This window comes from Jaculus jaculus, chromosome 12, assembly GCF_020740685.1.
Source record: "Jaculus jaculus isolate mJacJac1 chromosome 12, mJacJac1.mat.Y.cur, whole genome shotgun sequence".
In the NCBI taxonomy this organism is placed as follows: domain Eukaryota; kingdom Metazoa; phylum Chordata; class Mammalia; order Rodentia; family Dipodidae; genus Jaculus; species Jaculus jaculus.
Window position 1 is genome coordinate 62,004,650 of NC_059113.1, and position 27,448 is coordinate 62,032,097.

At 49.1% G+C, this 27,448-nt stretch overlaps 2 protein-coding genes across 5 annotated transcripts in view; both read right to left on the bottom strand.

Annotated features, from left to right (window-relative positions):
- The window catches only part of Znf668 (zinc finger protein 668), a 704,021-nt gene that overhangs the window by 92,493 nt on the left and 584,080 nt on the right, over positions 1 to 27,448 (bottom strand). The window lies entirely within an intron of this gene.
- Positions 1,433 to 18,567, bottom strand: Prss36 (serine protease 36). 4 transcript variants are annotated; one of them, XM_045131591.1, is made up of 15 exons: positions 18,531 to 18,567; positions 18,162 to 18,197; positions 17,925 to 17,960; positions 17,563 to 17,725; positions 16,913 to 17,193; positions 13,403 to 13,569; positions 4,809 to 5,055; positions 4,587 to 4,716; positions 4,005 to 4,243; positions 3,690 to 3,853; positions 3,123 to 3,360; positions 2,867 to 3,008; positions 2,365 to 2,630; positions 2,165 to 2,286; positions 1,433 to 1,920 (listed from the first exon to the last, which is right to left on the bottom strand). In XM_045131591.1, the coding sequence occupies exons 1-15, from the start codon at positions 18,565 to 18,567 to the stop codon at positions 1,639 to 1,641; spliced, it is 2,550 nt and encodes an 849-aa protein (XP_044987526.1). In that variant the 3' UTR covers positions 1,433 to 1,638. The 4 variants fall into 4 exon arrangements, with proteins under 4 accessions (XP_044987526.1, XP_044987527.1, XP_004671064.2 ...); XM_045131592.1 differs by having other exon boundaries at positions 3,705 to 3,853; positions 4,005 to 4,261; XM_004671007.2 differs by having other exon boundaries at positions 4,005 to 4,261.

Here is a 27,448-nt window from a genome sequence, read left to right on the forward strand (position 1 = left end):
CCTATCCTCTTCCCAAAAGCCTGGGCCTCTGGCCTAGGCTGAAGATCAGAGAATTCTTTTTTTTTTGTTTGTTCATTTTTTATTTATTTATTTGAGAGTGGCAGACACAGGGAGAAAGACAGATAGAGGGAGAGAGAGAAAATGGGCGCACCAGGGCTTCCAGCCACTGCAAACGAACTCCAGACGCGTGCGCCCCCTTGTGCATCTGGCTAACGTGGGTCCTGGGGAACTGAGCCTCGAACCAAGGTCCTTAGGCTTCACAGGCAAGCACTTAACCGCTAAGCCATCTCTCCAGCCCTCAGAGAATTCTTAAAGGGGGTGGGTGTGAGGTGTCAAGTTGAAAGGGAGGGGCAGAACATTGAGGGTCTTGGTTGAGTTTAGGGAGAGGACAGAGCAGTTTCAATGTGGGGGAGGCATCTGGGTGTAGAGAACAGGTGGGTACGTACTCCCCTGGGGGCCATCTGGGGAAATATTACTATGGTATCTGGCAGCTGAAGAAAAGCCTACTCCTCTAGTAATTTCTACCCTTCTCAGCCTCCCAGTGCAAACTTCCAATTTACCTCCAGGTCTCCCACCCCATCCTCTTCCTATACAGCTTTGATGTTGGTACTCCAGCATTAGAAGTGGTCCCTCTAGGTAAACTTTTCTTCTCCAAGCACCCCCTCCTTTTTAAGTTTAGGAAGATTTTATTATGTGGCTTAAGAAAATGAAAGAAAACAGCTTTTGCAAAACAGGAACGGGGAGTGTCCCCAGAAATGAGAAAACTTCTGCCCTTTTTTCTGTACTTAAATATCACTTATTCTAAGATTTCCTGATCCCTTGCTAACAGTGTCCATGTGTATTTCCCAGTGGACTGGGAGTACTTGGTAGGCTTATGTTCCAAACTCCAGTTGTCAAGCCTTGCTAGTTAGCAGGGAATATGGGTTGAATCAATGTAGGGAGGAGCACAGATTAAGTGATAGGTAGGTACAGTGGAGGGATTTACATGTAAGCGACCCAAATCCTGGGCTCACAGGTAGGATATATACACGTGTGGTCCCTTGAAGGGTGCAATGGTCATGAGTGTGTGCTGAGGACTATAGGGTTGTGCATCATACATTAGGGAATATATTTGAGGCTAGACCTCATATCCCAAGTCTCTCCTGGACTAGTGGGTGGGGCAGCAGGGTTCAGAGCCAGGACTGAGGTATGGTGCAGGTGTTGGGGACACTAATTCTAATGGTAAGGTGACACGCAATCAGCTGGCCATGTAACCGCCCCCGCCCAGAGGTAGGAATGAGGGAATAGTTGCCACGTTATCAGGGACACATTTCCTGGGAGCCCAAGGCCTGACTCACCAGGAAGGAGGGGCCCTTATCCCTGGGGCTTCCCCTTTAGTGCAGAGGTGTTCCAGCCCCTCAGACACTCCAGGAATGCCACACAAGACCACGTGTCTGTATTTACACCTTTATTGTGGGCTCCTCCCCCACCCCCAAAGATTTCCTGGCCCAAGATACCCAGCACTGAGGTACAATTAGCTGAAAGCTGTTGCAGTCTAAGTGAATGAGGGAGGCCCTCTCCAGGCCTGGGAGCTGCCTGGTTGAGCCACATTCCACCCTCCTGGGTGGTGGGAAGGAGTATCTGAGAATCCAGATTTTCTCACCCCTGGATCAGGACAGCCAGTAACAGCAGGAACAGAGGAGTAGCCTTAGGAGAGCCAGAGTCCCCTGCCAAGTCTGGGGGGCAGAGGTCACTGCCTCCAGGAGGCCAGTAAGGAGAGCCACCAGGGTTCAGGAAGTGCGCCTCTCCCACAGTTTGGGAGATCCAGGCCTCTTCAGGGCCAATGGCTGTGAACAGCTCACGGCTCCCACGAACAGCCATACCCATGAGGACCCAGTGACCTCCTTCAGTCTGGCACAGGAGAGGTGGTGCTGAAGTCACCTGTAGAATTGAAGCCAAGGCTCAATGGGTCTGTTACCCTTCCATCTGGTCCCCTACACCTTCCCCAGGGTCTGACCACAAGCACTGCTGTCTCTACCCTTAGACACCCTGGGCCATGGTCTCTTCAAGGTCTAGCCCAGAAATACTTCCCATTTGGAACCCAATGGCAAGAATTTCATTCTAGGGTCGAGTTGTCCAGCACTGCCTCTCCCTTCCCTGGACCAGGATGCCCAGGCCCCTGTACCTCACACCTGTCCTCTTGCCCCTCAGCATAGAGGACGCAGAAGGTTCCAGGGGGAAGAATGCCCTGATAGAGGCAACGACATAGTCGTGGTGTCAAGATGGAGACAGTAGCAGCTACAGGGACTAGAGGGAGGAAAAAGCGAGTTGTCCCAGGGTTCTGGCCTCAGGTCACTCCTCATTCCCTTGTCCCAGGGCTCTTACCTCGGTCTTGTGAGTTCTTCCAGCCCAGTACCCAGCAGCTGTCCCTTGGGGGGACACCCCCTGGGTGTAGACAGACAGGTAGAGCTGATGGAGAGGGTTCTATCCGAGAGCTCAGCTCCAGGAGAGCCAGAGGGGGCCCAAGTCCCAAGTGCCTGGGCAGACGTATGCTGATAACCAACCGGGATACCTGGTGGCCCTGTGGCAGGGGACTGGCCTCTGACCGTCCCAGATACACTTCAATGTAAGGTACTGTTGTAGCGCCTAGTCTGCTGGAACAAGAACAGTATTAGCTCCAGTTTTTCCTATTGCTGGTAAAGTCCGTCCCAGTGCAGGAGAAAGGACAGAATAGGCTTCTACAGTTGTACTAGTTGCTTCATGATTCTTCTTCTGTTTCAAACGTACACACACACACACCCACAGTGTGCTATATGACCCCCGAGGAGGGGGAATTCACAGACCATTCTCCCACCTTTTTTGCCTCTTGAAAAGAGAAAAGACCCACCTGAGGATACAGTGAGTGGCTGCTAGGACCCAGCCTGGAGCCACCAGGATTCCAGTGCAGACTCGGCCACCAGTCACATGGACCTCTGCCAGCCAGGGCCATAGCACACCAGCTGCAATGGCCTTAGGCCTTAGGCCACAGGCTAGGGAAAGGAGGCGACCACTTCAGCAGGCTCTTCACCGCTGTCCCCTGAAAGCCCTTCCATGGATCTAAGTGTCTCCAGAAGCTTCTAAAGCCCCCCAAGACCTCTGCTCACCACCATGCTCAGTGTGTGGGGGACAAGTCTGTGTCTCAGTTTCATCCCCCTCAGGGCCCCAGTCCCAAATTAGCTGGTCCTCCAGGTAGGCTCCCTGAGTCACATGGCTGATCCAAGGGCCATGGGTCTGCAGTGGGGAGAAGGCTCGAGGGCGGAGACAGCCACTTGGGAAGTCTCTGATTCCAGCCAGGAACCACGTCCCTTCCTCGCGGCACAGAAGGCTCCAACTCGAACCATTCTGCAGCAAGAACAGTACGAATGTAAGCGCCGGCTACATCGGGGCTCCCGGGCCTTTCCTGAACTCCCGGATTCTCTTCTCGCTGACACGTCCTCCCTCCTCCGGGCCAAGCTCCGCCACACTCATTTGTGTCGTCCTCTAACCGTCACTTCAGGGTTCTCCTTAAACCTAAAGGAGAGAAGCCCTCACCCCTGCCCAGCATCCCCCTCCACCTAAAATTCCTCGGGGCCAGGCTCCGCCCCAAGGAGCGCACGGCTCCCGACCCCGGCGTCCCCGCCTCTCCGGACCGAGCAGGACGCGGCTTCCACAGGCCCGCCCCTGCCGCTCACCCAGCAGCGGCCCGCTTCCTCCTCCTCCCGGTAGGTGGGGCAGAGCGCGTGCGGCGGGTCTCCGGGCGGCGGCACCGACGCCCCCCGGCGGCCGTACAGGCAGTGACACCACCAGCCGCTCAGCAGCTCCGCCTCCAGCTGCGCGCCGGGAGCAGGCGCGGGTTCTGCGCATGACACAGCGAGCTCAGGCTCGGTGGAGCCCGCCCCGCGCGCCCCCGCCGCCCGCGCGCCCCCGCCGCCCGCGCGCCCCCGCCGCCCGCGCGCCCCCGCCGCCCGCGCGCCCCCGCCGCCCGCGCGCCCCCGCCGCCCGCGCACCCCCGCGGCCCCAGCGAGCCAGGCGGCAGCGGCTCCCGGGCAGGAAGTAGTGGTCGGGGTGGGGCAGGCACACGGCGCGCGGGGCCGCGCTCAGGTTCACGGGCGCGCTCAGCTGCAGCAGCACCAGGCCCGAGGCGTCGTCCCACGAGGCGTTTTCGTGAGCCACGAAGTGCGCTACCCGCTCCGGCCCGGGACGCGAGGGCAGGAACACCCTCCAGGCTTCGAGGTCGAGGGGTGGGCTGTCGGAGGTGATCCGGCTGTGGGATGGGGAAACTGGGGACGTGTGCTGCTGCAAACCCGGACCTCTGGTTTAGTCTGCACCTCCAGGGCTGGAACTTTCATCCTGGGCTGGATCCTGGGTCCCCCAGACTCCCCGCACTCTGGAGCGAACCTATATTATCCCTGTACTCGCCCTCCCCAGGGCCCTCATTTTGTACCGGTTCCTACAACCTTCGAATGCGGACCCCGCACTCCAGACTGGTACCTCCCCCAGCCTAGAGGAAGGGCTGAGTCAGGCAGGTAGTTTCTCAGGCTGATGCGAAGGGGGGCTACAATGTGCCTGAGACCTGGATTCTCACTCACTCCAGAAAGCAGCTGGCGGGTGCCAAGACCCAGCTTTCAGACACCAGCGCCCCATGACAGGGTCTGGAGCCTGGCACCATCACCTGGGCTTCCCAGGGCCAGGTCCCGGGCCGTGGAGCCTTCCCACACTCTGAGAAAGGAGAGGCCTGGGGTCAGGAGGTCTGCAGTCTCTACAGTAAGAATTTAACCAGTCCTCTTCATGCGCGGGGTTCCTGACCTCACCTGGCAGAGCAATAGTGCAGTTCTCCCTGGGCTCCTGTGGGCCTGCCTGGGACTTCTGGGCCTGGCTCAGGAAGGCAGGTCCAGGCTCCGAACCCATCACTTGTTCCTGTATCCATGCCTCAAATGGAGCCACAGCAGTGAAGACCCCAGGGCGGTTCCTTCGGCCACAGCCAAAGCCAAAACTAGTGATTCCCACCTGGAACCAGCGGCCACCATCTTCACAGACCAGAGGTCCTCCTGAGTCACCCTAATGGTAGATAATGTGTCAGTGTATCAGCCCACCAGTTCATATTGGCCTCCTTGAAAAGATTCTACACTTCGTTTTGGCCCAAAATACAGCCACCTTCTCGAAACCTTCCTTGGCTGGGCCTTGTCCTCCTCAGTATTCCATACAATTCTAGGCAAGAAAGCCTAGTAAAGGAGAACCACTGAGCAGCCAGGGTCAAGAGCAACCAGCCAATGCGTCAAAGAGAACCCAGCTGGTCTCCTTCAGAGGCGAATGATCTTTCCGAGTAAATAGCTAAAATAAAATCTGTCTCTGGGGCTGAGAGATGGCTTAATGGTTAAGGCACTTGGCTACAAAGCCAAAAGACCCACGTTCGATTCCCCAGGTCCCACTTAAGCATAAGGTGGGGCAGGTATCTGGAATTTGTTTGCAGTGGCTAGAGGCCCTGGAATGGAGTGCCCATTCTTTCTATCGGCCTCTCTCTGGTGGCAGCAGAGGCAGTGGGTTTGTTTCTACAAACACTCATACTCCAAGGGTTAGCTTTCCTTTCAGGCTCTGCTCTAAAAGTAGCTAGCTTACTCATGGGCAAACAAATCTAAGAGTTTCTGTAACTCCAAGACCATGCCCCACAGCAGGGCAAGATTCTGCTTCCAATTAAAAAAAAATAGACAAAAATTAAAATCTGTCATTAATTTCTAATGTTTTTTGTTTGTTTGTTTTTTTGAGGTAGGATCTGACTCTAGCTCAGGCTGACCTGGAATTCACCATGTAGTCTTAGGGTGGCCTTGAACTCACAGTGATCTAATCCTACTTCAGCCTCCCATATTCTGGGATTAAAGGTGTGTGCCACCACGCCTGGCAATTCTAATTTCTTTTTTTTTTTTTAATTAATTATTTATTTATTTGAGAGCAACAGACACAGAGAGAAAGAAAGATAGAAGAAGAGAGAGAGAATGGGCACGCCAGGGCCTCCAGCCTCTGCAAACGAACTCCAGACGCTTGCGCCCCCTTGTGCATCTGGCTAACGTGGGACCTGGGGAACCGAGCCTCGAACCGGGGTCCTTAGGCTTCACAGGCAAGCGCTTAACCGCTAAGCCATCTCCCCAGCCCGCAATTCTAATTTCTAATGTTTCCAGATCATACCTCCAAATTTTTGTTTTGAGCTGGGCTTGAGCCCAGGTCCTTTACTCTTTGGATAAGCTTTCTGTTTGGTTTTGTCTTGTTTTGTGACAGGGCCTCATGTATTCAAAGTTGGCATTGAATTCTATTTTTAAAAAATTTTTCAAGGTAGGGTCTCACTCTAGCCCAGGCTGACCTAGAAGTTACTATATAGTCTTAGGGTGGCCTTGAACTCACGGCAATCCAAAGTGCTGGGATTAAAGGCATGTGCCCCCCCCCCAAAAAAAAAAATGTGTGTGCCACCACGCCTGTTTCCCTTCTTTCCCTTTCTTACCAGTGTCTCACATATCCTAGGCTGGCCTCAAACCTGCTGTGTAGCTATGTAGCTGAGGATCATCTTGAATTCCTGATCCTCCTGCCTCCATTTCTACAGTATTTAAATTCTAGGTGTGCACCACCACCACATCTGGCTTATGCAGTGCTGGGAATCTTGAACCCAGGGCTTTTTATTTTTATTTTTGTTTTTTTGAAGTAGGGTCTCACTCTAGTTCAGGCTGACCTGTAATTCACTATGTAGTCTCAGGGTGGCCTCAAACTCTGTGCCTCCTGAGTGCTGGGATTAAAGGCATGCATCACCATGCCCAGCTTCCAGTTTTCTTTTTAATCTGTGTGTGTGTGTATGTGTATACATACATGTGTATATGTATCAGAAGACAACCTTGGGTGTCATCCTCAGGAATGTCATTCACCTTTTCTTTCTTTTTAGGTAGGGTCTTGCTGATCTGAAATTGCTGTGTAGTCTTCTCAGGGTGGCCTTTGAGAGAGAGGCAGATATATATAGAGAGAGTGGGCGTGCCAGGTTTCTCAGCTACTGAAAACACTCCAGGTGCATTCACCACCTTGTGCTTCTGGTTTACCTGGGTACAGGGGAATCAAACCTGTAGGCAAGCACCCTAGCCACTAAGCCATCTTTCCAGCCCCTCATCCACCTTTGGATACAGGGTCTCTCACTGCGCTGGAGAGCATCAATTAGGCTAGACAGTGAACTCCAGAGATCCTCTTGTCTCCACCTCCTCTGCTGGGATTACAGGTGTATGCCACTACACCTGGGTTCTGGGAGTTGAACTCAGGTCCTAATGTTTACTTGGCAAACACTTTACCCACGGAACCATGTCCCCCAGCTTGCTTGTTAGCTTTTATTTTCTCTCCCCCTCTGCCTGTCTTTGATGTTTTCATTCCCTCTTTCTTTCTTTCCTTCTTTTTTTTTCTTTGAGGTAGGGTCTCACTCTAGCCCAGGCTGACCTGGAATTCACTATGGGGTCTCAGGGTGGCCGTGAACTCACAGTGATCCTCCTACCTCTGCCTCCGGAGTACTGGGATCAAAGGCATGCGCCACCATGCCCGGCTCCCTTTTTTTTAAGTAGGGTCTTGATCTAGCCCAGGCTGACCTGGAATTCACTATATAGTCTCAGGGTGACCTTGAACTCACACTGATCCTCCAACCTCTGCCTTCTGAGTGCTAGGATTAAAGGCATGCATCATCAAGCCCGGCTTGTCTTTGATCTTTCTTTCTTTCTTTCTCCCTTCCTTCCTTCCTTCCTTCCTTCCTTCCTTCCTTCCTTCCTTCCTTCCTTCCTTCCTTCCTTCCTTTCTTTCTTTCCTTTCTTTCCTTCCTTCCTTCCTTCTTTCTCTCTCTCTCTCTCTTTCTTCCTTCCTTCCTTCCTTCTTCCCCTCCCCTCCCCTCCCCTCCCCTCCCCTCCCCTCCCCTCCCCTCCCCTCCCCTCCCCTCCCCTCCCCTCCCCTCCCCTCCCCTCCCCTCCCCTCCCCTCCCCTCCCCTCCCCTCCCCTCCCCTCCCCTCCCCTCCCCTCCCCTCCCCTCCTCTTTCTTTCTTTCTTTCTTTCCTTCTTTCTTTCTTTCTTTCTTTCTTTCTTTCTTTCTTTCTTTCTTTCTTCCTTTTTTGGTTTTTCAAGGTAGGCTTTCACTCTAGTCCAGGCTGACCTGGAACTTACTATGTAGTCTCAGGGTGGCCTTGAACTCATGGCGATCCTCCTGCTTCTATGTCCAAAGTGCTGGGATGAAAGGCATGTGCCATCATGCCCAGCTATTGACTTTGATGTTGCTGAGGCAGGGTCTAACTCTTGTCCAGGCTGGCCTTGAACTTACAGGTGTCCTCCTATCTCAGCCTCCCAAGTTCTAGAATTAAAAGCATGCACCACTATGCCTGCTTTGCCTTCCTTCCTTCCCTCTTTTTTTTTTAAATAAAATATTTCATTTATTTATTTATTTGAGAGAAAGAGAGAGAGGATGTCACACCAGGGCCTCCAGCCACTGCTAATGAACTTCAGACACATGTGCCACCTTGTGCATCTGGTTTTACATGGGTCCTAGGGAATCAAACCTGGTCTTTTGGCTTTGCAGGCAAGTACCTTAACCACTAAGCCATCTCTCCCAGCTCTTCTTTTTCTTTTTAACCCCAAGGTGGAGTCTCATTCTAGCCCAAACTGACTTGGAATTCATCCTTGGGATGACTCAGAAGGCACCATGGCTCTGAGAAGAAGTGACAGAAGAGTGCTCAACACTGCAATATCTCTATCATACCTTCCAAGGCTCAGGGTCCATTGCAGAGAGGTGGTGGAAAGAATGTAAGAGGCAAAGAAAGGGTAGGACTCCTTACAACATGCTTCTCCAGACACAAAATGGCCTGCATATCCATGACCTCACTGTGCCTGACACTACCTACACAAGACCATCATAATAGGAGGAAAAGATCATGGCATCAAAATAAAAGAGAGACTGATTGAGAGGGTGAGGGGATGTGATGGAGTGTCAAAGGGGAAAATGGGGGTAGGGAGGGAATTACCATGGGATATTGTTTGCAATTATGGAAGTTGTCAACAATAAATAAATAATTAAAAAACATACACCACCACACCTGGCTTTCCCCTTCCTCCCTTTCTCCTTCCCTCCCACAAGAGGCTGGCCTTGAACTCATGATTCTCCTGCCTCAGCCTTCTGGATCCTGATATAGGCACATGTCACCATGCCTGGCTTCACACATTATTCCTATTTATTTATTTTATTTTATTTATTTTTTGTTTATTTATTTATTTAAGAGCGGCAGACAAAGAGGCAGATAGAGACAGACAGAGAATGGGCGCGCCAGGGCTTCCAGCCACTGCAAACAAACTCCAGACGCATATGCCCCCTTGTGCATCTGGCTAACATGGGTCCTGGGGAATTGAGCCTTGAACCGGGGCCCTTAGGCTTCACAGGCAAGCGCTTAACTGCTAAGCCATTTCTCCAGCCCTATTTATTTTATTTTTGAGAGAGAGAGATGGAGAAAGGGAGAAAGAGGCAGACAGAGAGAGAAAGAGAAAAAGAGAATGGGTATACCAGAGTCTTTCAGCCATTGTGGATGAACTCCAGATGTGTGTGCCCCCTTGTACGCATGTACAACATTGCATGCTTACATCACTTGCATCAGGCTATACATGGGAACTGGAGATTTGAACAAGCATTCTTAGGCTTTGCAGGCAAGTGCCTTAACCACTAAGCCATCTCTCCAGCCCCATTTATTACCATTAAAAGATATTCATAGGCCGGGCGTGGTGGTGCACGCCTTTAATTCCAGCACTCGGGAGGCAGAGGTAGGAGGATTGCTGTGAGTTCGAGGCCACCCTGAGACTCCATAGTGAATTCCAGGTCAGCCTGGGCTAGAGTGAGACCCTACCTCAAAAACCAAAAAAATAAAAAATAAAAATAAAAGATATTCATGTAATTATTTATGTATTGAGGCAGAGTTTCACTCTATCCCAGACTGATCTGGAATTTACTCTGTAGCTCAAGCTAGCCTTAAATTGGCAATGTTCTTTCTATCTCAGTCTCCTAAGTACTGGGATTATGGGCATGAGCCACCACACTTGGACTTTTAAAAAATATTTTTTATTTATTTATTTGACAGAGGAAGAGGGAGAGGGCGAGAATGGGCACACCAGGGCCTCCAGCCATTGCAAACAAACTCTAGATGTGTGTGAACCCTTGTGCATCTGGCTAATGTGGGTCCTGGGGAATAGAAGCTGTGTCCTTTGGCTCTGCAGGCAAACGTCTTAACTGCTAAAACATTCCTCCAGCCTTTTTTTTCTTTTTTAAATATTTGATTTTTATTTACTTGAGACAGAGAAAGAGAATGATAAAGGGGGAGAGAGAGAATGGGCACACTAGGGAATCCAGCTGCTGCAAACAAACTCCAGATGCATGTGCAACCTTGTACATCTGGCTTACGTGGATTCTGGGGAATTGAACCTGCGTCCTTTAGCTTTGCAGGCAAACATCTTAATCGCTAAGCCATCTCTCTAGCTCGGATTTGCTTTGTTTTAAAAAAATATATTTTTAGGGCTGGGGGGATGGCTTAGCAGTTAAGGCATTTGCCTGCAAAGCCAAAGGACCCTGGTTCAATTCCCCAGGACCCACGTTAGCCAGAGGTGCAAGGGGGTGTACATGTTTGGAGTTCATTTGCAGTGGCTGGAGTCCCTGGCATGCCCATTCTCTCTCTTCCTGTTTCTCTGTCAGATATATATATATATATTAGTGGCTGAAGAGATGGCTTAGTGGTTAAGGCATTATTTGTCTGCAAAGCCAAAGGAACCAGGCTCGATTACCCAGAACCCACATAAGCCAGATGCAGAAGGTGACACATGTATCTAGAGTTCTTTTGCAGTGACTAGAGGCCCTGGAGTGCCCATTCTCTATCTCTCTCTGCTTGCAAATAAATGAATAAATACAAAAATAAGTGTTTTTTGTTTGTTTGTTTGTTTTTGTTTTTCGGTGGTAGAGTCTCATTCTAGCCCAGGCTGACCTGGAATTCACTATTCAGGGTGGCCTCAAACTCATGGTGATCCTCCTACTTCTGCCTCCTAGGTGCTAGAATTAAAAGTGTGCACCACCACACCCAGTCCATAAATTTATTTATTTGCAAGGATAAAGAAAAAGAGAGAGACAGAATATGAATGAGCATGCCAGGGCTTCTAGTTGCTGCAAACAAACTCCAGATGCATAGATGCATGTTACTCTTTGTACATCTGGCTTTATGTGGGTTCTGGGGAATTGAACCTGAGCCATTAGGCTTTGCAAGCAAGCACTTAATCTCTGAGCTGAGCCATCTCTTCAGCCCTGTTTTTTGTTTTTAAACACTGGCCACATTTCAAATGTTCAGTAGCCATATGACTAGCAGCCATCATACTGGACAGTACAGATACAGAATATTCCTATCACTACAGGAAGTTCTATTGGATATTATAATCTGGAGGAAGAATTTGTATGGCTTGTAATCCTATTTGAAAAAATAGGGGATTTGGCAGGCCATGGTGGTGGTGTACGCCTTTAATCCCAGCCCTCGGGAGGCAGAGTAGGTGAATCACAGTGAGTTTGAGGCCGTCCAGGGACTACAGAGTGAATTCCATGTCAGCCTGGGCTAGAGTGAGTCACTCCCTGCCTCAAACAAACAACAAAAAAAGTAGGGGATTATGTTCATGGGTTTCTGGAAACTCAGAATTGGGAAGGACATTGAAGACCATCTACTTTAAATTCCACCAACTCCCATGAATGCTAGGGTGCTTTCAAAAATGTGTTGGCACATGCCTTTCATCCCAGCACTTGGGAGCAGAACTAGAAGGATTGCTGTGAGTTCAAGATCACCTTGAGACTACATTGTGAATTACAGGTGAGCTTGGGCTAGAGTGAGACCCTCGAAAAAAAAAAGGTATGTTGGGGATGGGTCAGAGGTTAAATGTGCTTGTGTGCAAAGCCTTCTGGCCTAGGTTTGGTTCCTTAGCACCCATGTTAAGCCGGATTAAAGGCATTTGCTTGCAAACCCTGTTGACCTGGGCTCAACTCCCCTGCACCCATGTAAAGCCAAAAGCAAAGTGGTACATGTATCTGGAGTTTGTTTGCAGCAGCAAGGGACCCTGGTATATCTGTACACACATACAAAACCAAGCTGAACTGGAATTCACTATGTGGTCTCAGGGTGGCCTCGAACTCATGGCAATCCTCCTACCTCTGCCTCCCAAGTGCTGGGATTAAAGGCCTGCACCACCATGCCAGCTCTATAAAATTATTTTTCTAGGTATACGTCATTAAAGGAGAGTTTCTGGACAAAATGCTTCAAATATACTATGTTTTGACCTTCAACAAGCTATCTGGAAAATTCTCTCTGTGAAGGATTCACTCATTTTCCCAAAAACTATTTGTTGAGTATCTATTAAGTAACAGGTGCTATGCTATGGGCTAATATTAATAATAGCAATACTTATTCAGCCTCCCCCTTTTTTTTTTTTTTTTTTTTTGGTTTGTTGAGGTAGAGTCTCACTCTGGCCCAGGCTGACCTGGAATTCACTGTGTAGTCTCATGGTGGCCTCAAACTCCCCCCTTTTTTTTCCAAGGGGGTCTCACTCTAGCTCAGGCTGATCTGGAATTCACTATGTAGTCTCAGGGAGCCTTGAGCTCTTGATGATTCTCCTACCTCTGCCTCCCAAATGCTGTGATTAAAGGCATGTGCCACCATGCCCGGTTTATTAAGCTCTTACTAAGGACCAGGTATTATAGTAAATGTGATGATACCATGAAACAGATTCCACTATCATCTCCATCTTCCCAAATGAAGTGAGCACATGGAAGTTAAGTAACCTGGCTGAAGCCACACAGTTAATAGATGGTGGCACTGGTGTCCTGGGCCTATGACCTATACTCTGGTTCTTTGCTAAATTATGCAGCTATGAGTAGTTGTGTACATGTCTTCAGTGCCAGCTTTTATCTATCTATATATAGTCCTTGTGTCAGTCCCACCCATTGACAATGTTTTGAGCTTTTTTTTTTCGAGATAGGGTCTTATGTAGCTCAGTCTGGTCTCAAACTTGCTATATAGTTGTGACTGGCTTTAACTTCCTGATCCTCCTGCCTCCTTCTCTCAAGTGCTGGGATTATAGGTGCCACAATACCAGGCTCCACTGACAATCTTTATATATATATATGTATATATATATGTGTGTATGTATGTATTTTGTAGCACCAGAGGTTGAATCCAGAGCCTCCCACATGCTAGGCATGCAGTGGACTACTGAGCTACTATGCCCTCCAGCCATGGTTCTAGGCTTTTTTGCAGATGAGGCTCAGATGTTTGTCTGCCTCCTCCCTGCCTCCTATGGGTTAGGGACCTGGCCCTGCCAGGTAGCTGCAAAATCCTCTCCTCACCTGGCAGGTGTCCTTGCGTCCCTCTGGATAGCCAGCACACAGCATTCCTGGCAATAGCTGGAAAGTCAGGTTGAAGGGTCCAGGCCGACTGTAAAGACACTGACAGGCAGCCTCTCCCAGCAGCCTTAACTCTACTTCCTGTAGCACCCAGGGGAGAGGCAGAGGGTCTGAGGAAAGAACCAGAGAGCAGATACTATGTGAGGCAGGTATGGAATGCCCAATCTCTAGGGCTCAGCTTTGCCCCCTTCACCTGCCTCCTGTGTATCTCCATGCCCCCTATAGAAGCTGGGGATGGAGCTCTGTTGGTAATGTTTGCCTAGCATGCTGGGTTTAATTCCCATCCACACATGGTGACACACCTGTATTCCAGCACTCTGGAGACATAAATAAGAGGATCAGTGATTCAAGGTAGGGGCTTCCCTTTCATGCCCAAGACCCAGGGGTCAACCCCTGGTGCACGTGCGTGCACACACACACACATGCACAAGAAATTCAAGGTCAAACTCCATATGCCTCTTTGGCTTTGACCTACCATCTCATTTATCACATCTCCTCTTGCTCCTATCTGTTTTCTTTCTGTGTCCTCATCTCAGATTTGGACTCAGCAAGCAACCAATGAGGGCTGATCATAAAGGTTGCGCAGTGCATGAGAGTCCCCATCCAATAAAGATACATGTAGAAGCTAAAATCAATAAGCTCTCAACCCTGCTATAGAGCTGTATTGGTCCACAGTGAGAATCTTTTCCACAAATGTGCCATATACAGCAGATAAACTATTATATCGAATTCAAGGCATTCTATCTGAGCTTTAGGATAAAAATCTGGCTCTCATTTCTGACTCACTTCTCAACTTTCCTTCTCCAATTGTTTCCCAATTCATGTGTGGCTTTTCAGTATTCTTATTACAATGCTCCTAGTACAGGCAGCATATTCTTGGATGTGGATAATTAACCCAGCCTCTTGACTTGTCTCTTGCCTAAGCAACACTGCACTTGCTATTTCCTGCTAGCTCCTTCTAAAATCAGAGTTCAGCTCTGACTTTACAAAGAGCATCAAGTGGGTTCTGCGGTCTTAACCTCGGGCCTCTGTGCATTGGATCAAACTTTTCATCCTCTTGGGATTATAGGCATATACCACTATGTCTGGTTACTATCCTATGTTAGATGGAAACAAAGTCTATGCAGCCAGAAAGGGGTAGAAAAAGGCACAGAGGGCTGGAGAGATGATGGCTCAGCAGTTTAAGTGCTTGCCTGTAAAACTTAGTGAGCTGAGTTAGAGTCCCCAGCACCCACATAAAGCCAGATGCACAAAGTAGCACATGCATCTAGAGTTCATTTGCAGTGGCTAGAGGTCCTGGCACACCTGTTATCTCTCTGCTTAATATTAAAAAAAAAAAAAAAAAAAAGGCTGAGTGTGGTGGTGGCACATGCCTTTAATCCCAGCATTCGGGAGCAGAGGGAAGGAGGATCGCTGTGAGTTTGAGGCCACCCTGAGACTACATAGTGAATTCCAAGTCCGCCTGGGCTAGAGGGAGGCCCTATCTTGAAAAAGAAAAAAGGAAAAAAAAAAAAAAAAAAAAGACCAGACAATTAAAAGGCATAAAGAGGTTCTTCTTCCAGACCTACCCAGAATACTGTGGGGACAAACCGTGGCTGAACTTGTCCTTGGAACTCAGTCAGGAAAAGTTTGTGGGTTGTGCTGGGGTCCCTAAGCTAATGGGTGACTCTGTCCCTCATGTGACCTTAAGTCCTTCAAAGTCCAGCCTCAGCATCCTTGAGAGTGTATGCCCTAATGCTCCCACCTGGTATCTGGCCTTTCTCCAGGGCCTCAGGCTGGCCTTTGTCTTTCCCCTCTTGCTGCACTATATCCTCTCTGCACAAAACCTGCCCAGATGGGCTGGAGAGATGGCTCAGGTGTTAAGGCACTTGCCTGCAAAGCCTAGTGAACCAGGTTCGATTCCCCAGTACCCACATAAAGCCAGATGCACAATGTGACACACATCTAGAGTTCCTTAGAAAATCAAACAAGGGCTGGAGAGATGGCTTAGCGGTTAAGCGCTTGCCTGTGAAGCCTAAGGACCCCGGTTCGAGGCTCGGTTCTCCAGGTCCCACGTTAGCCAGATGCACAAGGGGGCACACGCGTCTGGAGTTCGTTTGCAGAGGCTGGAAGCCCTGGCGTGCCCATTCTCTCTCTCTCCCTCTATCTGTCTTTCTCTCTATGTCTGTCGCTCTCAATTAAAAAAAAAAAAAAAATCAAACAAAAAAAAACCACCTCTCCAGAAATCTGTTTTAGGGGCCAGTGTCAGGATGCTCTGCCCCTCCACCTTCTTCCTATGTACTTACAACGACTCTTCTCTGCCACCTGTTAACTTGATGGAAGAGCAGGGCCTGTGGCATCTCCTTCACCAGACACCCTCCAAAGCCCCCAATCCCAGAAGCTGATTGGAGCTTATGTAGAATATTAGTGGGTAATATTTACTAGCATGACAAGGTAACACTAGGTGACGGAAGTAATGGAGAATGGAAAAATGGTCTGTTTTCCCTTACACCTTCTAACACAGTATTTTCTGAGTTTATTGTTTGCCTGCTTAGTATGATGCAATCTCTGAGAATTTGGGCATTTTTTTCATTACATTCACTGCTGTATCTCTCGTGTCTAACACAGCGCCAGACACATATCCAGTGAAAGAATGACAATGAATGGGGTGAGTAGGAAGAGAAGGAGATGAGGAGGGTGGTTAGCATGGGAGAAGAGGGGATGGAAGAAAAAGAAGATGGGAACACATCAACACGTACTATGCCAGGTGTTGGGTTAGTGGCCTCACACGGATTGCTGAAGGTAAAAGTACCTAAATGCAGTAGTTATGGCTATGCTAGGCACTGTTCCATAAGCTTGGGAGTTTTCTCATTTAATCCCCATGAAGTGGACACTACTATTTCCCTCATTTTACAGGAAAGGAAATGTAAGGGTGAAATGTTTGGTCTCGAATAGCATAGCTTAGGGCTTGCCTGTGAAGCCTAAGGACCCCGGTTCGAGGTTCCATTCCCCAGTACTCACGAAAGCCAAATGCACAAGGTGGCTCATGCATCTGGAGTTCATTTGCAGTGGCTGAAGGCCCTGGTGAGCCCACATTCTCTCTCTCTCTCTGCCTCTTTCTTTGTCAGTCTCAAATAAATAAATAATAAAAATAGCATAGCTTGGAGGTGGGAGGCCGACCTAAATCCACAAAAGAAAGAAGCTGGGAGGTTAGGTAAGAGGTGTGTGGCTGGAGGGCCCCTGGGGAGGAGGATAACTGGAAGAAGAGGCAGCATTTTCCAGTGGCCCATCAGAACTTAATTTCCCATGTTCTAACTGGTCCCCACCCCCTGCCCGAACCCCAATCGGAGGCAAATGCAGAACTCCCTTCTGGTGACAGCTTACTGAGGGGCCCAGCCCTTAGGACTCATGCCCATGGCTGCAACATCTTAACACCCGGGAACTGTCCCCGGGGTTGGAGCATGCCCGACTCACCCGCCTCTTGAACATCTCCCCAGCCCGTGGCCCGACAGGTCTTGCCGTGAGCGAAGTGGTGCGAGGCGCGGGGAAGACAGACGGGCCTGACCCCTGGGCCCAGCCTGGCGGGCGAGGCCAGGCGCAGCAGGGCCAAGTCGGAGCCCAATTCCACTCTGCTGTAGTTATCGGGCACCAGGATGGCAGCCACAGCGTGGACTTGAATGTTGTCCAGGGGCCCGTCATGGGAGTGCACCCCCAGGAAGACTGACCACTCGGCGGCGGGCTCCAAGGTCCCATTCCTGTTCCCCGGGCCAGGCCAGGGCGGGATGGGGACTAAGTTGGCTCAGTAGAGGGGCACACCCTCCTGGGGTTGTGGAATCAGAGCCAAGGGGAGAGGCGGGGTCAGTAAGAACCCAGGGTCCTTAATCAGTGAGGTTGAGACTAAATCCCAAAGGGGAAGGGAAATCCGATTTGGAGATGGAGGTGGAGATATTTAGCCTCAGGAGTGGTGGGAGGAAACCTCACCGAGCACCTAGCATGAACCCGGGGGCAGGAAGCCGAAGTCAGAGAGGCTCAGCTCCAAATTAGCTTGAGAAGGGACAGAGGCAGGAGTCCAACTGAGGTGTGGGGTTGGCCTTTGAAGAAGGGTGGACAAGGGTTGTACTCACCTTATGAAGCAGTGAGCTGCAGAGAGGACCCAGGAGGGGGCGATGAGGGAACCCCCACAAATGTGGCCTCCGCCTTGATGCAGGCTCACCTGCCATGGCCAGCTGCCTGGCTGCACATCTGAGCCCCCCACGATGCGGGAAGAGGGCTCAGGGAGGCCACAGTCTGGAATGGAAGTCAGTGCCGTACTTGGGTTCCACAGGCCCAGGTAACTCAGGGCAAAGCCCTTTCTCCACATGGCTTCAGTTTGTCTCCCTGAATATGACCTCGGCCCTGCTCAATTTCTGTGCACGTCCACCTCCCTCATGGCCCAGGCAGCCTGAACCTCCTTTAAATGCGCAGGTGGCCCATGCTTCTTCCTCACCTAGGTCTGCAGGATTTTCCTGGGTAGGGCTGACATCTGGGAGCCAGAGGGCCGGGAGAGAACAATGCTAGTCACTTTTGAGTCCTGAGATTGTCCAGCCCCAACTTCCCTGCCCTTTACCCACCCCTGCCTTCCCAATTTCCAGTCCTTTCAGTTCTGCCACCCTGCCCACACCCAGGCTCTGGGGCCTAACTCTCTTTGACTATGCACATAACTTTCCCCAACCCAGCTGCCTACCTGAATGCTGGAAGCCTCCTGGGAGGGGGCTGATGGCTGGGAAGACAGAGAGAGGTGGGAGAAGGCACTTAGGCGTGGCCCTGACTCCATCCTCTCAATTTTACAGTTACTCTGTCTCTCCATAGCACCTAGGCTCCCTTTTCCCTTCTTCTGATACATGAGTCCCCGCTCTCCTGACACCTCCCTTCCCTCCTTCGGACACCCTCTCCATTTCCTCCTCTGACACTCCACTTCCTTTTCCCTCTGACAACCCATCCCTGACCCCCCCCCCCAAAAAAAAAACCTCCAGCAAAGGACTTAGGCATCCTGCTTTTCAGCTCACTAGAGACTGCCATCCAGTTTCCTTGCAGCCCTATCCCCTGAGGTTACCGACAATCACAAGTGACAGGAACAGGTGCTGGGACATGGCCCCCAAGTCAGCTGGAGACCCAGAGGTGGGTGAAAGGCTGCTTCCTGCCACCACTCTGTCACTGTCCAGATAGTAGCTAGTGACTCGTGATAGTCCCAAGAGCAGCCCCACCCTCCCTGGCTAGAGCCTATCTGTGGGAATCTGAGAGGATCTGGGGCTGGAAGGGGGAAGAAGGGAGCCTGAAGGCTCCACCCAGAGCCCCAATGCATCTCACATCTCTGGAGGTGCAGAGGGGAGGGGGACTGCGGGTTGGGGTGAGTAGGGGAGGTGCCTTAGCTCTAGGACACCTGTTGAATGTGGGATAGAAGAGTAGAGAACCCTGAGTGGGAAAACCAAGAGAACAGCTGGGGCACTAGGAGTTTGTGCTTGGAAAAGCAAGGCTGGCCTGAGCAGCGACCTTTGGGGACAGGTGAAGTGGCCCCTCATTGGCATGACTCACCAGAGACCTCACCTCTGTTTGGGGTGTGGCTGCCCCAGTGGCTTAGCCTTTTCTTCTCACACAGCTCTGGTTACTGGAGTGGCTGGCCAGGGCTGGGACAGGCACTCTAGGGAATTCAATTCCATCCCAACAAAGGGATCACAGATGCCAGCTGGTTGGTCAAAGTCCCCAGGTGCTGGAGGTGGCTGGGCTGACTGGGAAGGCTGAAAAAATTCTACTTTCCTCTGCCAGGGTGGAGGATTGTCAGGATTGTCATATGCTCTTTGTGTGAGTGAGAAAGTCTCTTGGTGTACTGCATATCATTAGGAGCCCATTTGAAAAACCAGATCAGCAGGTGTGGTAGTGCACATCTGTAGCCATAGTGCAAGAGGTCCTATCTTAGCACATTTTAGGTTGCTAGAACGAAATGCAGCAGAATGGGCTGTGTAGAAAGAAAGAAATTTACATCTTACAGCTCTCAGGCTGGGAGCCTGTTACCAAGGTGACCAGAAGGGGCGAATTTTTGTTTTTTTTCAAGGTAGGGTCTCAGTCTAGCTCAGGCTGACCTGGAATTCACTATGTGGTCTCAGGGTGGCCTCAAACTCATGGCAATCCTCCTACCTCTGCCTCCCAAATGCTGGGATTAAAGGCGTACGCCCCCACGCCCAGCTGATTTTTTTTTTTTTTTTTTTTGAGCTAGGGTCTCATAGCCTAGGCTGGCCTTGAACTGGTTGAAGATGACCTTAAACATCTGATCCTCCACCTCCTGAGTGCTTGGATTATAGAAATGCACCACCATTCTTGATTTTAATATTTTTTAAATTGAAAGATTTTTTAAGTTTATTTGAAAGCAGAGATAGAGAATGGATGCACCAGGGCCTCTAGCTATTGCAACTAAAAACAGATGCATGAGCCACTTTGTGCATCTGGCTTTACATGGGTACTGGGGAATTGAACCTGGGTTGTTAGGCTTTGCAGGTAAATGCCTTAACTGCTAAGCCATCTTTCCAACCTATATGTATATATTAACAAGATCTTGCTATGTTATATAGGTCAAGCTAGCTATATGTCCTAGGCTGGCCTTGAACTTGAGATCCTCCACTCTCACTCAGCCTTCCAAAGTGCTGGGATTAGAATCTTGTGCAACTACAGTCAGCTTCCCTCCACCCTCCTCCCTTTCCCTTCTTGGTGACTTCTTATGTTGCCCCATCACCATGGAATAGAATGTAGGCTGGATTTCGACCCAAGTGATGATCACCCTGAGTAGCTGGCATTACAGGTGTGGGGGCTATTGTAACTAGCTCCACGTTTTCTTTTACTATTATTGGCATGGTGGGGCAGGGCTCCGCTGGGAACCTATCTCAGTTGTTAAAGTGCTTGCCTTACTAGTATGAGGACCTGAGTTTGATCATCAGACCCCACGTAAAAATGCTGGTCATGGTGGTATTTGCTTGTGATGCTAAGGGGTAGGGTGGAGATAGGAGAAATATTGGAGCTCACTGGCCAGCTAGTGTAGCCTAATTCATGAGCTCCAGGCCAGTGAGAGACCTTGTCTCAAAAAATTGTGGACTGAGCCGGGCGCGGTGGCGCACGCCTTTAATCCCAGCACTTGGGAGGCAGAGGTAGGAGGATCGTGTGAGTTTGAGGCCACCCTGAGATTATATAGTAAATTCCAGGTCAGCCTGAGCTAGAGTGAAACCCTACCTTGAAAACAAAACAAAAAATGATTGTGGACTGTGTTTCTAAGGAATGACACTGGAGGTTGTCCTCCAGACTCTATACATACATGCACACATATGCACTTGCATACTCATGAACATGCACACACATATACATACATAAAAAATGCTGAGGGGAGCAGGGCATGGTGGCATATGCCTTTAATCCCAACACCCAGAAAGCTGAGGCAGGAGGATCACTATGAGTTTGAGGCCAGCTTGGAGCTACAGAGTGAATTCCTGGGCTAGAGTGAGACCCTACCTTGAAAAAAACAAAAATTGGAGGGGTGTGGTGGCGCACATCTTTAATCCCAGCAGTCAGGAGGCAGAAGTAGGAGGATCACTGTGAGTTCAAGGTCAGCCTGAGACTATATAGTGAATTAATAAATTTCAGGTCAGCCTGGGCTAGAGGGAGATCCCACCTCAAAAAACAAACAAGGCAGGCGTGGTGACGCACACCTTTAATTCCAGCACTGGGGAGGCAGGAGGATTGCCATGAGTTCGAGGCCACCCTGATACTCCATAGTGAATTCCAGGTCAGACTGGGCTAGAGTGAGACACTACCTCAAAAAAAAAAAAAAGTTGGTGGTTTGCTGGGTGTGGTGGCACACGCCTTTAATCCCACCCAGCACTCAGGATGCAGATGTAGGTGGATCACTATGAGTTCAAGGCCACCTTGAGACTACATAGTGAATTCCAGGTCAGCTAGAGTGAGACCCTACCTCAAAACCACCCCCCTAAAAAAATAAGTTGGTGGTGCTCTGTTGTCCAGGCTGACCCTAGATTCCTGGCCAAATTATTCAGTGTCCTCAGATTCCCGAGTAGCTGCCACCTTGCCTAACTGGGTTCCACTTAATCACATTATTGCATCCGGTATTAAGTTTCCAATATTGTAACTTTAAACAAGCACCTGTAAGTACTGAACCATCTCCCCAGCCTTGAGGGACCCATTCAAACCATAGAAGACCCATGATGTGCTCTCAGATAGAAAAGGGTGGAGAGTGGAAATGGAGTGTCAAACCACAAACTATCCACATGTATCTATCGTATGCATGGATTATGGGTATGTGTGCCGCTGAGCCCACCTCCACAGTCAGTCCCTATTGTTTTTCCCTAGGTGCCACTCTAGCCCAGGCTGGCCTGGGACTCACTCTATAGTCTTTAGCTCTCGGCTTCTATTTTTTTCCTTCTTTTTAAAAGAAAATATTTATTTATTTATTTAACAGAGAAAGGCAGATAGAGAGAGAGAATGGGTACACCAGGGCATTTAGCCACTGCAAAAAAATTCCAGATGCATGTGCCACCTTGTGTAACTGGCTTATGTGGGTACTAGACAATCGAGCCTGGGTCCTTAGGCTTTACAGGCAAGTGCCTTAACGGCTAAGCCATGTCTACAGTCCCCTATTTTTTTTCTTTCTTTAGCTTCTATTTTCTTTTTATTTTTCAGGCAGGGACTCACTGTAATCCAGGCTGACCTGGAACTTATTCTATAACCCAGGCTGATCTTGAGCTCAGTGATCCTCTTATGCCTTAATTTCTATTATTTATTTATTTATTTTGGTTTTTCAAAATAGGGTCTCACTTTAGCTTAGGCTGACCTGGAATTCACTATGTAGTCTCAGGTTGGCCTCAAACTCATGGTGATCCTTCTACCTCTATCTCCTGAGTGCTAGGATTAAAGGTGTGCCCACCACACTCAGATCTAGTTTCTTTTCTTTCCTTCTTTCTTTCTTTCCTTCCTTCCTTCCTTCCTTCCTTCCTTCCTTCCTTCCTCCTCCTCCTCTTCCTTCCTTCTTCTCTCCCTCCCTCTTTCTTTCTTCTTTCTTTCTTTCTTTCTTTCTTTCTTTCTTTCTTTCTTTCTTTCTTTCTTTCTTTCTTTCCTTCCTTCCTTCCTTCCTTCCTTCCTTCCTTCCTTCCTTCCTTCTTTCTTTCTTTCTTTCTTTCTTGTTTGTTTTTCGAGGTAGGGTCTCACTCTGGTCCAGGCTGACCTGGAATTAACTCTGTCATCTCAGGGTGGCCTTGAACTCATGGCAATCCTCCTACCTCTACCTCCTGAGTGCTGGGATTAAAGGTGTGCGCCACCATGCCCGGCTCTCTATTTTTTTTTTAATATTTTAGTTTTATTTATTTTTTTATTAGAGAGAGAGAGAGAGAGAGGGAGGGAGAGAGAGAAAGAGGAAGATAGACAAAGAGAGAATAGGCATGCTAGGGCCTCTAGCCACTGCAAATGAATTCCAGACTGTGGTGGTTTGATTCAGGTGTCCCTCATAAACTTAGGTGTTCTGAATGCTAGGCTCCCAGCTGACGGAGATTTGGAAATTAATGCCTCCTAGAGGGAGTGTATTGTTGGGGGCGGGCTTGTGAGTGTTATAGCCAGTTTTCCCATGCCAGTGTTTGCCACACTCTCCTGTTGCTGTTGTCCACCTGATGTTGGCCAGGGGGTGACGTCCACCCACTGCTCATGCCATCATTTCCCCCTGCCATCATGGAGCTTCCCCTTGATTCTATAAGCCAAAATAAACCTTTTTTCCCAAAGACTGCTCTTGGTAGGGTGATTTCTGCAGCAATGTGAACCTGACTGCAACATGGTACATGCGCTACCCTGTGCATCTGGTTTATGTGGGTTCTGGGAAATTGAACGTGGGTCCTTTGGTTTTGCAGGCAGGTGCCTTAACTACTAAGCCATCTCTCTAGCTCCAGTTTCTACTTTTCGGTGGATTTTTTTTTTTTTCCTGTTTTGTGGGGGGGTGGAGGATGTGTTGCAGATGGAACACAAGTGGTAGGAAACATTGAGCTACATCCCCAGCCTCCCAGCCTTGTATATCTGTTTTCTTTCTTTTCTCTCTTTTTTTTGAGGTAGGGTCTCACTCTAGCTCAGGCTGACCTTAAATTCACTCTGTAGTTCAGCATGGCCTCGAACTCACAACAATCTTCCTACCTCTGCCTCCCGAATGTCTTTTTTTTATTTTTTTTTCCGAGGTAGGGTTTCACTCTAGCTCAGGCTGACCTTAAATTCACTCTGTAGTCTCAGGGTGGCCTTGAACTCACAGCAATCCTCCTATCTCTGCCTTCTGAGTGCTGGGAATAAAGGTGTGCACCACCACACCTCGCTGCTTTCTTTTGTTTTTAAATATAATTTTATTTTTAAATTTAATTTTTATTTATTTTTTTGTTTTTCAAGATAGGGTCTCACTGTAGCTCAGGCTGTCCTGGAATTCACTATGTAGTCTCAGGGTGGCCTCAAACTCATGGTGATCCTCCTGCCTCTGCCTCCAGAGTGCTAGGATTAAAGGTGTGAGCCACCATGCCTGGCTAATTTTATTTTTTAAATGTATTTATTTGAAAAGGGAGAGAGAGAGAGAGAGAGAGAATGGGCACACCAGGGCCTCCAGCTGCTGCAAATGAACTCCAGATGCATGCGCCTCCTTGTGCATCTGGTTTATGTGGATCCTGGGGAATCGAACCTTGTTTCTTTGGCTTTGCAAGCAAGTGCCTTAATCACTAAGCCATCTCTCCAGCCCTCTGAACATTTTTGAAAGGGCTAAGGGCATAACTCAGACCATTTATGACCATTCATGAAGCCTTGAAAAGTTCCATCCCCAGCACCTACATACATACCCACCTCCACACACCATATATGGTCTATGAACATTGAGTTTTCCTGTGTCTGCCTTTCCTCTTGCTATCACTGTGCTAGGATTATAGAAGCCCACAAGGGCTTCCAGTGCTTCTGGCTTTGTTTATTTTTGTTTTTTTCTTCCAGGTAGGGTTTCACTCTAGCCCAGGCTAACCTGTACTTATTCTGTAGTCCCAGGTTGGACTCCAACTCAGCCAATCCTCCTACCTCTGCCTGAGTACATCACCACACCCAGACCCCTCCTTTTAAAAATGTATTTATGGGCTGGAGAGATGGCTTAGCAGTTACATGCTTGCCTGTGAAGCCTAAGGACCCCGGTTCGAGGCTCGGTTCCCCAGGACCCACGTTAGCCAGATGCACAAGGGGGTGCATGCATCTGGAGTTCATTTGCAGTGGCTGGAGGCCCTGGCGCACCCATTCTCCCTCTCTCTCTCTATCTGTCTCTTTCTCTCTCTGACTGTTGCTCTCAAATAAATAAATAAAAATTAAATTAAAAAAGGTATTTATTTTTAAAAAACATTTTATTTTTTTAATTTATCTGAGAAAAAGAGAGAAAGAATGGGTATGCCAGAGCCTCCAGCCACTGCAAAGGAACTCCAGACCTATGTGCCACCTTGTGCATCTGGCTTACATGGGTTCTGGGGAATTGAACCTGGGTCCTTTGACTTTACAGGCAAATGCCTTAACTGCTAAGCCATCTCCAGCTCTTTCTCTCTCTCTCCCCCCTTTCTCTCTCCCTCTCTCTCTCTCTCCCCTTCCTCCCCCTCTCCTTCTCCCTCTCTCTCTCTCCCTCCTCCCCCTCTCCCTCTCTCTCTCCCTCTCTCCCTCCCTCCCTCCCTCTCTCTCTCTCTCTCTCTCTCTCTCTCTCTCTCTCTTTCTTTCTCTCTGTGTATGTGTGGGGGTGGGTGCTCTAGGGTTTCTTGCCACTACAAATGAATGCCAGATTCACCATTTTTGCATCCAGCTTTATGTGGGTGGTTGGGAAGTTGAATCTGGACGTGCAGGCTTTGCATTTTGCAAGCAAGTCCCTTTAACCTCTGAACCATTTCCCCAGCCTTCCCTCTTTTTTTTTTTTTTTCAAGGTAGGGTCTCACTTTAGCCCAGGCTGACCTGGAATGCACTCTATATTTTCAGGGTGGCCTCGAACTCATGGTGATCCTCCTACCTCTGTCTCCCAAGTGGGATTAAGGGAGTGCGCCACCACTCCTGGTTTACTTTCTTTCTTTTTTAATGAGGTAGGGTCTTGCTCTAGCCCAGGCTGACCTGGAACTTCCTCCTATCTCAGCCTCAGAGTACTAGGACTAAAAGGCATGCTCCACCATGCCCAACACCCCCTCACTTTTTTTTATTTTAATTTTTTTGAGGGTCATAGGGTCTCCCTATGGCCTAGGCTGACCTGGAACTCATTATGTAGTCTCAGGGTGACCTTAAACTCACAGCAATCCTCTACCTCTGCCTCCTGAGTGCTGGGATTAAAGGTGTACACCACCATGCCCTGCATTTTTCCCACCTTTTTTAAAAATTTTATTTATTTACTTTATTTATTTGAGAGAGAAAGGGAGAGAGAGAGCTCCAGATACATGTGCCACCTTGTGCATCTGACTTACGTGGGTCCTGGGGAATAGAACCAAGGTCCTTTGGCTTTGCAGGCAAGCACCTCAACCACCAAGCCATCTCTCCAGCCCATCCCTCACCTTTTATAAAAGACAGGATCTTGTTTGTAGTCCAGGCTGTCCTCAAATATCTTCCTGTCCCCATCTAGTAACAATGATTCTTAACCCTTTCCCTACCCTCAATAGATCTGGAGAGTAGTCCAATTCCTGTATCTTGCCGACTCACTGGATTTGAATTGTTTTGCTTGTCCTCTGTTTAAAACTTTTATTATTTATTATCTTAGAGAGACAGAGAAAGAAGTATAGAGAGAGAGAGAGAGAGAGAGAGAGAGAGAGAGAGAGAGAGAGAGAGAGAGGGAATGTACATGCCAGGGCCTAGCCACTGCAAACAAAATCCAGATGCATGCACCCTTATGCATCTGGTTTACCTGAGTTCTGGGGAATTGAGCCTGGGTCCTTAGGCTTTGCAGGCAAGTACTTTAACTGCTAATCCATCTCTCCAGACCATTGTTTGCCTTTTTTGTTTTGTCTTTTTTTAAACTGAGTGTCATGTAGCCCAGGCTAGAACCTGCTATATAATCCAGGGAGATTTTGAAGACCTTTTTCTCCTGCTTCTATCTCTCAAGTGCCAGGATTAGCAGGCAATTTACTTAGTGTTAGGTCAGGACAATATGGAGTCACTGAAGACAGCAAGAGGGCGACAGATACCAGGGAGTGGTCATCCACTTTCTTCAAGGAGCCACCCAGCCATCATGCCTTCCTTGCCTAACAATGCCCAAGGTCTAGGTTTTCTGCTCCCTTATCTCTCAGGTCACCTGGTTACTGTTCTGGTGTCACACCCTGCCTATTTTAGATCTCCCCTAAAGAAATCTTTTTTCTTTTTACTTCTCCCTTCCTCATCTTCCCCCAACTGATATAGCCCAATATCTGTAATTGCAAGTTGACTGCTCCCTCTGCTCTTGAGAGTCAGTCCTGGCAGCCCCCTCCGCCCCACCGCCCACCAATAAAACCTTCCACCTTTGCCTCAGAGTGGTCTGTGTGGTCTTGGTCACTCCTGAACCTTACACTTAGAAAGATGTAAAATGAAAACTGATAGTGTGTATGTCATTGTTACAAAACCAGGAGCTGAGATTACAGGCATGAGCCACACTCCCCCAAAGCCTGATTTTTGTGGGAGGGAGTGGCACACATCCACCTCAGGAGACATATTGGAAAGCAAATGCTTCCCCGGTGATTCTGATTTCTGTCACCCCACAGTGCTCTAGCGTGAGAGGCACTGCGGTCAGCTTCCTTCCAGATTGATTTTCATGGGCTGCTTAACGTCAACCAGTGAGACACCATAATCAAACCACTCACACAAAATCAAACCAGGAGTGGTAGCACATGCCTTTAATTCCAGGACTTGGGAGCCGGAGGTAGGAGGATTGCTGTGAGTTTGGGGCCAGCGTGAGACTACAGAGTGAGTACTGGGTCAGCCTGGACTAGAGTGAGA

What these genes read in the sequence shown, in the direction of transcription:
- Prss36 (XM_004671007.2), bottom strand. Translation starts at nt 18,567, where the DNA reads ATGTCCCAGCACCTGTTCCTGTCACTTGTGATTGTCG. An exon ending in AGGAGGCTTCCAGCATTCAG is followed by an intron (nt 17,961 to 18,161) that starts GTAGGCAGCTGG and finishes TCTGGCTCCCAG; the next exon opens with ATGTCAGCCCTACCCAGGAA. An exon ending in AGGAAGCGGGCCGCTGCTGG is followed by an intron (nt 3,361 to 3,689) that starts GTGAGCGGCAGG and finishes TTCTTGCTGCAG; the next exon opens with AATGGTTCGAGTTGGAGCCT.